The 12555-nt window shown below is 32.4% G+C and overlaps 1 protein-coding gene across 1 annotated transcript in view; it reads left to right on the forward strand.

Moving 5' to 3' along the window:
* LOC128997679 (uncharacterized) overlaps positions 1–12555 on the forward strand; it is a 62423-nt gene that overhangs the window by 17512 nt on the left and 32356 nt on the right. Inside the window, exon 2 of the mRNA XM_054423328.1 lies at positions 7355–7405. Coding sequence (XP_054279303.1) covers positions 7355–7405 — 51 coding nt within the window. The remainder of the gene's footprint in view (positions 1–7354; positions 7406–12555) is intronic.

A 12555-nucleotide genomic window follows, 5' to 3' on the forward strand; every position in this document is an offset into this window, starting at 1 on the left:
GAAGATTTTTAATATGGTGTGTTTACATGTCTGAGCCATATTCCTAACAATACAAAACTTTTTGAAAATTATAAAAACCCATAATAATTCGTATTTACTTGATTATTTCCTTCAGTGGAATATACAAAAATGGATGCATTCATATTTCTTAAAGTTCACAAAATAATAATCTTAAAACTTTCTATTCTATTGCTTATATTACACATTATTTAGTATATGGAATTCAACTAGTGCATCCCTGATGTATGGTTGAATCATTGTTTGATACTGTATACGTGGTATTACAACCCTTGTCGACGTCTTGCATAGTCATATGATGTGCAGATGCTATCAAATTATTATGAAACAAATTTGCACTAAAATGTAGTTAAGGTTTAGAATTTTAATTGTAGAAGTAATCTATTAATTTTTTTATTTTTATTTCGATATATTTTCAATAGTGTTTACCTTTTAGAATATAATGCTGTCACTATTATTACAAATTGAAAAATAACAATAGTATAAAACATGAAAAACTAAATAGTTTTCAAACTTTAACAACTACCTCTTAATTGGCTCATTTAAATAATACATTTTATTTGTTCCAAACGTGTAGGCCTACTGCATTGTTTTGCTAACGACTTCTAAGAATCAGCCAACTATGAAACGATTGATTAATGCACGCAGATTTGAACCGAACCGTTAGAATGATGACGTAGATGCGTGTATTTCAAGCCAAGTATCAATGAAAGTAAGTGTTGGATAGATGTGATGGCCTGTGTGGCATTGTTACTAGGTCCAGTTATTCTCTAGGACCATTGAAAATAACATTGGTTTAAGGTAGAGCGTACAGTATGTTTCCTTTGAACATCAGCAGCAGTTGTGTTGAGGTTCAAAGCATCCTTGCCCAATGTAATTTAGCAAGACACTGTATGTAGTTAGCGAACGTTATTTCTTATCATAAATTAGCATATCAAGGACTGATTTCATTTCAGCTATGAATTTCTATTATCTACTAATAACAAATCTAGAGTAAAAAGAACTAGTCTAAAATTTCTTTGAATAGATGGGTGGAACCCAAAATATGAGATGGCTGCGAACGTGCGACAGCTTCAGATATAGCGAATAACGTTCGGTAACAAGCATCGTTTGTTATGGGCGGGAATGTTTGGGAATACACGACGAGTTTCATCTTTGAATATCCTCCGAATTTAGATATGCGAGGTAGAAATAAGCATCTACCTAAGCTCTTGTCGAATGATTTATCAGTTGTTTACACAGTTTCTTTACAGGAACTCGTACCGAAATGTCAAACATGCAATAATGTGAGATACGCCTTGTATTTGTCAACGAGTTTTTCAACGTCTGTGGATTTTTACTATTCTCAACTATTAAGAATTCTTGTAACAATATTATCCTCATAAAATGTTACCTGAAATGTTTGTTTTTATCAGTTGTTTCTAAGTACAATCTGAAATGATAATCGTTCTTGCCATATGTATAGTTTGTTACTATGAGATTTTCCACGGAATATTTTAAACATCTTTCATCCCAAAACAATGTGAGTGCGGGATATAATCAATTCAAAACAATAGGGACTTCACTAGTTTAATAAGGTCACCATCAGTTAGTCATTTAAATAGTTTTAACTACCAAGTTTCCTGTAATAAATCCGTTCTACAAAGAAAATATATTTCTTAGTGAAGTTCGCTAAATAAAAGACACAAAAAAAGGAGCAAACGTGATGGTAATGTAGTGGAAGAAATTGCTGCTAAGGAAAAGCACAATTTTCTCGAAAATGGTTTCAACCTTTCTTGAAACGTACTACGTGACTGATGTGAACAATCCACCCTCTACTCTATCTATATATTAATAGGTATCTATATTCTTAAAAACCTTTTTTTCTCAGCTGGTGTTCATCGCCAGAAAAATCTACGCATACCGTTAGAAAGATATTTTCCTGTAGGTGTGCATAATCCCTTCATAAATTAAAATAGGCTCAAAATTAAGCACAAAACATGAATTTTAAATTTCAAATAATTAACATGGGCCGTATGGGTTGCCATTATGGTGACGAAATAACAACACAACATAAACAAAAAAACAACAGAAAATGAAAACACATTGAAGAAATTCCAATCACACCTTTTAATTTTTACAGCGTGGAGTGAAAATGGAGTAGTCTGTTAGTACATTACATATTTTTGGTCGAGTTTTTTACCACTGGACGACCTCTAGAAACTATAAAATGGCAAAACTAAAATTTGTAACAATAGATTACCACAATGTGTAATATAACATTTGTACAAAACTTGTAACATTGTAAAAAAATACAATATTTATATGCCTATGCGAGGGGGCAACGTTTCCCACTTCAAACACATGAATGCGAGTAGAATTTCAAAAAATTTTAACCAAGTAGGTTTTATTTTCAAAAAATCATTACATTTAAAATATTAACAAGCACTAATTTACTTAGGTATAGGCTACTTCAGTAAAAAAAATACGCTAGATTTTAAGGTGGATCACTGACAAAACTACACGAATTATTCAAACGTAATTAGAAATCTAAATCAGGTACAACTCCGGTAGCACTATCTGGTGCTCTGTGAGAGAGTTACGGTCATGATTTAGACTCAACTCACTCCGGCCCGTGAGTTATGTCTCTATCCGTTGCATCCCAAATCATCCGCAGTAGTGCTTTATCGCAATGCTGTGCTGTACCAGGCTTAGCGTGAGGTTTTCGAGAAAACATTGGTGTTTGAGCTCTAGATTTCTTGATTTGTATATTATTTGAATGTTTTATACATTTATTTCATCGTATTTTTTAATACTTTGCATTGAATCAAAAATACGTGCTATGTTAACTTATCTTTTGAATAAACAGTTGCGGGAAAACTGCTACAATCCATCTAGTGTGGTTTTGTAATTCGTGGACATTGAGAGAATATCTACTTCACCTGAACGTTGACACCGAATATAAATTGTGGAGATGTAACACATAAATAAAAAAGTAGGGAGGAAATTTATTCACGACGGAAACGTAGAACTGTAATTCATCCCCAAACTTGTGAGATTGTCGTAAACGCAGTGAGACTTTGGATGTAACGCGTTTCATCTGTAAGGAAACTGTAGGTGTGTTGTTGCATGGGCTTGGCTGTCGTAAATGATAAACTCGATTGGAATTGTGATTATTTGTTACGTAGGCAGCGGATTTGGTGTCTTTTTTGTACAAATATAGACTAGATCATACATTAATCCTATTTTTCTTGTTACGTGATGTTTCAATGAGTAATGAGCACGCTGGTGATGTTCTAGGATAGGAATTTGTTCCTTTAGCTTTTACAATTGCTATTCATGCGCTCAAGTCTATCAACAGTAACACGTCTAGACTGAGAATATATGTAGGTATACTAGTTGAATGGATAAAGCAACATTAATTTGTGTTTATCACAAGAATAGTTTTTAAAACTTTTTAGGCCTAAATACTTGATTAAAAATGTCAGAGGATCGATACGATTGAGGGGTGGGAGCCGAGCCAGCAAGACAGCCCCACTAATCAAGCTCCTCCATTCTTTGTGCTGCATTCGGCTGTTATTACGTGACTAACCAAACCATAAGGCATGACTTTGCTGTATAAAACACAAGACACATTAAAAATTAAAATATATACTAGTAGTATTTGCTATAAGTTCTATTCAACTTTTAACGTAGGTAATAAATTCATAGTTAACTGTGTCATTTATGCTACCACAAAAAGGGCTGATTTATAAATGCGTCACTGAATGAAGCAGTTGCTACCATATTTATGGTGAAAAATTAGACTCAAGGATATCAGGAGTACATTTTTATGACTTCAAAATTCGATCGCTGATTTTTTTATCTAAACTTGTTGACAAAAAAACTTCTCGTTATATTTTTTTCATTCGGCCACAGTAACTACACTTTCAACGAAATTTTAACAAATTACAATATTAACATGTTTTATTTTAATTTTAATATATTGTTGTGTTAGTAGCGAGGGTAATACCTAAAATATCTTAAAAATGGTAACAGAAGTTCATATTTAATAGCAAAAATTTAGGTAAACTACCTTGGCAGCCAATTTATAAAGGCAAGCTAAGTACAAAATATTCATTTTGTGAAATAATTAGCGTACAATAGTTTTGTGCAGGACGACCAAAAGTATTATTGGAATTTTTAATAAATAAGTTACTGCCCAACCTATGGTAACCTGTAGTGCTGTAGTGTTTAATTGTACAGTATACGTTTACCATACCCACTTAATAAAACTGTAGTGATTATGTATAGACAATTTGTTGGTATAAAACTAGTTTTATTGCAGTTAAAACAAAAATATTTGATAAACTTAAGATTTGAAAAACAATGTTTTGATACATTTAAAATACAATCACTGAGAAAAACTGCAAGCATTTATTTACTGAAACACAATATTAACAGAGAAAACACATGATTTCCTGTGATAAATACATTACTCTGCAATTTTGTAAAATCCATTTACATTGTAAAAGCTAGTGGTATAACCTATCTTGGTCTCTCACACAAAATCATTGAGTTTATTAGTCTAAAGAGACATAGTAAGCTATTTTCCTACGGTTCAGAGTCTAGCTCGATGATAACAAAAATATGATAACAATTATCATACATAATTGTGTTTTGTTTTTATAAGATTGTATGGACAAAGTACAGTCGTCCAAAGTATCGATAAACACACGACAGTCCCTTAGGTCGAGTGGCCGTCGTTGTGGAAGTCAGTTTGTTGATCTCCTGAGACCGTTGGCTGAACGGAACTGTTTTGGTTTAGTGCCTTTTTCGACATTAAGGAAAAATCTTAACTCTCGACACATGTCACATAAGTAAAGATCTAATGGTACAACAAATGGTATATATTGCGATACGAAGTTTATTCCTTACTGTTTTCTTTGCTGTGTTGTTGTTCTTGTGTAAATATGAAGTATAATTTACACAAGACAGAAGATCTTGACAGCTATTTATTACTTTTTAAATGTAAAAAGTTTGTGTGTGCATGATTACATAATAATACTCAGTAACTTAAAAAAATTACTTAATAGCTAATCAATACAACCTTCAAAATTAAAATTTTAGTTTATAGTTTTAGTTCATGAACTTATAACGGATGTAAACTCGATCCAGCCTACCGACCTCAAGACGTGCAAATCCATTGACGAAGCTTGTAGAAAAATACTGATTAGTGTTCAATCAATTATATCTTTGTAACCGGTTTAAAAACAAATTTGAATTGGCACATATGCTTTGTAGCTTTGTAAAAGTAATACAACCCAATAATAGGTCGTAACAATAGCAGTTATTTTTAGAAAATGTATTTAAGTATATTATTTTTCTGTATTTAATCGTAGTATCGTACTCTTTATTTTAAAATTGTTTGGTGTATAAACTGTATATTAATGTTGAACAAAAGTGTATATTTTGATCGTCACCTTTGGGTTTTAATGTTCCTAAAGTTCATATTTTGATCTACTACTCGGATGCAGATTGTGGGTAGTCTGCAGTGTCACCAGGTCCCATGTGTTTAATATAACCTCACAACGCTCTGTTATAGAAATGTACTGCCCGAGTAATCAAATTGTGTTGCGAATCGTTGTTCAAATTGAGTTTCAAATATTCTGAGGTGTTAAAGTATTTATAAGTAAATCTTGTTTTGTTGATTGACACATTTCTCACGTCAATCACGTTATATTCAATAAACCGATTCCCAGCTGGTCCATCGTACCGGTCACATGGCAGTTTGATTGAATTTGTCAAGTAAAGTATGTTTGGTCTTACATATACGATAATTGTACCATATTTGTTCACGCTATTGGACACAAGTTTGGACTCATTATGTAATATATTGTAATCAATCGTCAGAGCAGCCAAGTTGTTATTTCTCCATCATATCTGTTCTGTTACTACTGCAACCCCAAACTAACTAGTAGTTTAAGCACCTATGACTATATAATGGCATATACCAAAAGCTTAACGCTGGATGAAAACTAGACTACGGTTCGAAAAACTAGACTTGGACCCTTGAAAATTAAAATATTCCAATGACATAGAAAAACTTAAATAAATGTCAATGCAAAAGATAAAACATCAAATAAATATTTGCTCGTTATCAAGTTGCCAAATCGAAAAGAGTAACGGGAGCGGCAGACGTCGCCGGTTGCCGGGTCATTGTTTTGTCTTTGTGTCTCGCTCACAATGACACTGTGGGTTTCATCGGAACATTTCATTGTTTTACATTTCATTGGCAACTACCTCTCACAATGGACGTTATTCTCGTCCCAAGATTTAACGTGTCGATATTAAATTGATAGTTCAGAAGGAATCAATTTCGCAATTCTCTGTTATTGACGTACTATATAATTTAGAAATTTACATACAATTTTGAAACAGTCCTTTGTTGTGTAGCAAGGTTCAAGATTTTTTTCAAATTTCAACTGAACAAAAAAATAACAAAATTACTGTAACTTGTTGAAAACAGTTTTTTTATGGCCAATAGGATGAAAACCACACTTAGTTAATGTGTTCTTGTTGTCCTCAAAATGTGATAAGATACTATACATTACTGACCTAAATGTATATTATCTCCTTCTGTTGAGGTATCCTAGTAAAAACTTTACCAAACGGCAGTTGTTTGAACAAACATTAAAATAATGAAAATAGTAACTACAAGATCAATAAAACATTAACCATATAATAAAATAAATATATTTAGATTATATACGATATTTTAATGCGAAAACTCGGTAACGTATTGATAAAACAAAGATATTTTATCGAGAGCATTATGGCTAGAAACTGGACCCAGCCAGTTCCAGAATACTTGTTTTGAGTTCCAATGGAAGCTATTCAAGGTATTTCACCACATTTTACAGTCTCTATATTACAGTTTAGAGTTTAAATGATACGCCCTGTTGTGTTAATGATGCGATCGAAAATTGATCTTATTTTGATTTTAAATTGATAATTCTCAATTCTCACATATCATAATTACATTATAAGATAATTTAACTTACGTTGAATTGAATTCGTATTTGAAACTATGGATTAATATTTCCGACCCATTTATCTTGGATATTGTGTCGCCTACAATAGGCCTACATGATTGATTCTGTGGCGGGACTGTTGTAGATTGTCTGGTATGAATAGTACATGTCACTTACATTTGTCTGTGTCCCTTTATATATACATTAAAGTTGGAATAGAGCTTTTTAAATTACAGTATCAGCCGTTTTCATTTCAAACCAAACTGGCAGATTGTTTAAAATATCAATTCAGCCTGTGCACATGTGTTATAATGTATAATAATTAATTCCTGGTTTGTTTACAGAGTAACCGAAGTCAACCTGCCATTGGACTGAAGCAGACACCTAAAACCAGGGTGAGTAGTAACGCATACAGTCCTCCTAGTTGTAACACAGGCATCAACGGTTATTACCAAGCTTATTACCATGTCTTCATCTTTTACTTAATAAGGGATTGATGGCGTCAGAATTTCAATATACAAAATACATTTAAAACAACTGATTCGAGTAGATACAAACATACATATTTACGAAAACTTTGGCATGTGGATATGCGGTTTAGTCAGAAAATTCAGGAAATCTAAATAATAGCAATATAAATAAAGTAACACAGGCATCAATAGTACAATATAAATAAAGCTTCCTTGTTTATACAACACCATGTCTCACACTGCCAGCTAATAGTATTTTAGAGACACGAATAAGAACCGCCTATCCGTTACTTTGAAGTCTACGTGTTTGTAATCAACACAGAGGAGTAAAAATATATTACTCCTCTGTGGAAGCACTCACCACCGAGAGTTCGTACAAAAGATATTCTAATAGACAAGAAACATCAAAATAAACACATCTATTTTTGTACTAGGAAACATTTCCGTAGAGGTAACATTATGAATATCAATTTATCGGTGTTAATGTGTGTTATCATTGTCGAGATGTGTGTTGGTTCTATTCGAGTTTTGTTGCATACACCACAGCCGGACTGATGATGAGACCCATTGTAACTGTTGATTTATGTTCATATTTTTGTGGTTTTTTAGATCTGTGTTTCTTATAATTCTAGAGATCCTAACGGAGACTGTAATTTTAAAAATTCTTATATTTTCCGTGGTTCGTTTACTTATGCAAAAGATTGATTTTTTACAAGTTTTTTTTAGTGTTTCAACATTTGTTTCCGGTCCTAATAATCTTTCGGTTACTCAATTAAGTGTATTAAATACACAGTTATGCATGGTTCAGTTAAAGTAAGGTCGTAGTTATAATTTGACCATCAAACGGACGCTGGATTAGTTTTTTGGTGGTTCTAAATTGGCGCTAACAATGCATGACGTTCTGACCAAAGAAAAATTATAATAATCATTAAAAAGCTTTACAAGCAATCTTACTTCAACCCACGCTTACTTTGCATTTATTAAAAGCAATAAAATGATAGTAAACAAGTAATTTTCTTGTTTTAAGCCATATTGATCATTCATATTTTAATTATAATTACTGTAATACAATGCAATTTATAATAATTAATAAATATAATAACTAATAAATTATAATTAATACTTCCCACGTGTTTTAAATCCTATGTTGTCTAAGGCAAGTTTTGTCTCAATTTGGCTACAATCAGAACTATAAATCACTATAAAAGCTGAAAATGAATTCATTTCCGCCTAACATCGCAGTAGCGTGTCACAGCTCTACAGTGAATTTCCGCCTAACATCGCAGTAGCGTGTCACAGCTCTACAGTGAATTTCCGCCTAACATCGCAGTAGCGTGTCACAGCTCTACAGTGAATTTCCGCCCCGTCCGAAGCGGAACATTTATGTTATGTTGTGTGCAAAGTAAGATAATTGTAAATACTGTACTGAATTTGTCTGCTCTTACTGTAAATGCATTATTTTACACAATCGAAGAACTGACTTACAAAACATGTAGTACCGAGGCCAATAAACTTGCGATTAAGATTCGGTGGTGTAGATTCGGATAAAATTGTTATTGTTACTTGTTGCAATAATAAACCACAATAGTACCAGTTCACCTTATACATGAAACGATTTTTCAGTCCACAACAAAGAAAATTGATTTAAAGCAACTATTTGTAAACCTTAATACATAAACGTAATTACCGTTGCTAAATGTTTCCTCAAACGTAAAAGCAGAAATAACTAATTCAATAATACCTGATGTAACCACGCCATTTTAATGATAGTAAAACAATTAAGCCCTTTTGATATGGACATTAGACTTTCTATTTTGAAATACCAAGGGATCCTCCATCTCTATAAGAAAAGTAGAGAACCTTTAATTTTCAAGGTACTTATTTATCCAGAGTGAAGAGTGTTTTATTCTTCTGAGGAAACAGTTTAAAAGCAGAGCCAAAATATATCTTTATCTCTGAAATAGTCGCTTCTTAATCTAGATGCTTATTCTTTTTTATACAAGTTATCGTGAGAATTTTTACGCAAATGTACTGCATTATTTTTAGATTTTTAAGTGTTAGAGTACGTTAAACTACTACTGTAGAAACAAAACATTTAACAGACAATTATTTAAATTTTAAATCTACAACAGCAGCTGACATGACAAAGGAGATCTGTTTATATTTTATAGACAAATATAAAGATCAGGAAAATTACTTAAATACAAATAAAAACTATTTTATTTTTAAAACCCACCCTTGTCGATCTACTACCCATGAAGTCTTCTACTAACATCAGAAAATGTGTTTAAATGTTCGATAATTTTGTTTGAGCATGCTTCTACTTTATCGATTATTTATTCTTAACAAGATTGTTTCAAAATATTGTCTCTGAATCAACTTATTAATAAACAATCATTAGCACTTTCTTCATGTTATACACACACGACAGTCAGGCAGTGCATCCAAGCCAAAACCTTGCCTAAGACAAGATTGCATCAATCAGTTACAGAAGCGCTGAAGCAAGGTTTGCAGGAAGGTTTTTTCCTTTGAACTCAATTTGTTCCTTGTTTGCTGTGATATCGCCTGGCAGCACTTACAACGTCGAGTGTCGTCTCCAAATTGTATAATGCCACAATCACCTTGTCTTTGGCGAATCGTTCGGATTCTTTACATCTTTATAACTCAATGGTGTGATTTTTCATATTAGCTGTTCGATGTATAAAGGTTGACCGGAATTATAGGTATTATAGGAATTATAGGTACAAATGTTAATTGAATGCTATTTTCTGTTGAAAATGTTTAGAGTGCAAATAACGAAAGCATTACAAAACTATCCTAGTTCTTTGTATTTCCTTATTTTGGCTTTAACCATGTGCTCCCCTACGGCATTCGGCAAGCAATCAGTCGTTGTTATTACTGTTAGGAGTTGGCCTGATGGATGGAGGATTATTTATGTGTATTTATATCATTCAAATATTACCAGCAAATGTTAATAAAAGCTCTAACTGTGTTAAACATTTGTGTATTAAGGGTTTAACTATTAATGCCTCTTCGTTTATAAATTACTTTATTTAAACATTACTGAAGCTAAAAAATTACATTTTTAAAACCTAGTGTGCATCTACGGAGGTCAAAGGATAAATATTAACTTCATTCCGCGTTTATGTTCGGAGCATGTTTTTTCAAGAAAGTTTACTTTTCAATGAACTTTTTTAATTTGCTCGCTAACAAAGTTTTTCTTCCGTGAAGTGTATGCAACTTTGAAGTTATAATGAATAACAAATTAAAAAAGTATAAATATACATTTCAGACATTTTCAAAAGTACTTTTGGGTACTCTAATGAAAAGGTTTAACTTATCCGATATTTCTAAAACATTTTTAAATAATCGATCCGATTTAAAATATATAAACTTGATAATTGTTAAGATGTTCATGATAATTATTATATGGGTTAACCAATAGTTTTTAATGCCTAACAATTAACTTTCGTTAATATTTTGGATTATCAAACTAGAAGCCGTATTTGTAATTTACGTAACGACTGCGTACAGATAGGGTAAACGACACAAGTAGAACATTTGTAATAAAGTTTAAACTTTTTTAATAAAACCTTAAAAAATTCTATGAGTGTCGTTAACACTATTTACGCGAGTTGCGTACACTATTTACCTACGACAGTGTTTTAATTTCTAAAATTCACTACTCATAACTTCTAAGAGAGGTTAAGTTTTCATTGCCCCTGACTGCGATGCAACGAAACATTGTACCAAACACTAATTGCACCACTCAACAATTAAATTTGGGGTTAAAAGCTGATTAGTGGAGGTTCGAATCATTAAAATGTTACTTCTTCTCTCTCAATCCTTGAACCTCATTGGTTTGTCACTTGAGTTGTTATGAGTAAAACCACAGAGAATGGACTTAAAACTATGCTGTTATGTCTAACTTTTCAATTCCAAGAACTGAACTGAAACGGCTACTTAAAAAAACTGTTATAGGTAAAACTTGTTATCGTGATCGAGTGGTCGAATATTCAGATTAACGTTAGGATATGAGTAATCTAATTATTAAAGTTTAACTTATTTCTTTTCATGAAAGCCTCGGATAAAGAGCTAAGACAATTTCCAACAAGAGCTTAAGGTAAAGTTGGAGTTTGAAACCTAATTTTGCAGCTCAGTAACTGCATAACTTAATAACCAAACCCATGAATAATGCAGACCTAGGTGGCTCTGCGCGGCCTCTTTTGAAACCTTATCATTCGTACGTAAATATTATTAGGGATATTTAAATCTATTTCAATGTTATACTGTGAAAAGATTTGTTGAGAACCATCACTCCCATCAGTAAAACAACATACTTCTTCTGATTGCCCCAGCTATACAGAAGAACCCATATTAAGTATATTTCCAAGATTTTATTTTACATTTATTGCTGTCAACAATCCCAAAATAAAATACTCTTGAATGTTTTGTTCTATTTCATGAAAAATATGTTTGTTAAACAATGCTTTTCCTTTAGTTTAGCAAGCTATGAAAAATTTAATTTGAATCTTAAATCCACATATTTGAGTTCCTAGTTCAGTAACACTAACATGGTGAAATACCAAACAACTGCAATGCTTGAAAGTTTCCCGTGCCTTGTTGCAAATTACAACGCTGTTTTACAAGGCAAGGATTAGGTGGGCTGCAGCATTCTGAGTACTTAACCTACAACTAATATCAAAAAAGTGTTTTTAGAAAACAATTTTGGTTAAAATACTGTTTTATTTGACATATTTTACCCATATTAGTTGCCGAAATTAAGGCAGACTATGATGAGTGTTGTTTTTGCTGGTACTTAGAATGTTATGGCCTTTTAAATACTTTTTAAGAATGACAGTTGAACTTTTACCAGATTCGGATGCTCTTTGTTACATTAATTAAGTTGAAAGCTGACTGATACTAAGCTCAGTGACTGGTGGGCAGGGAGAGGTATTCAACAGTGCCCGGATTTATTATTCGTCGTAAAGTTCTGCCGTCAGTTATTAGTCTGGAAACTCTTCAGTCACCCTATTATTGATGCAGTTGATTTTATGGCGGTTTTAATTCTAGAC

This window comes from Macrosteles quadrilineatus, unplaced genomic scaffold (genome assembly GCF_028750875.1).
Source record: "Macrosteles quadrilineatus isolate MER2022 unplaced genomic scaffold, UCM_ALF_1.0 Scaffold_1__1_contigs__length_201487025, whole genome shotgun sequence".
In the NCBI taxonomy this organism is placed as follows: Eukaryota; Metazoa; Arthropoda; class Insecta; order Hemiptera; family Cicadellidae; genus Macrosteles; species Macrosteles quadrilineatus.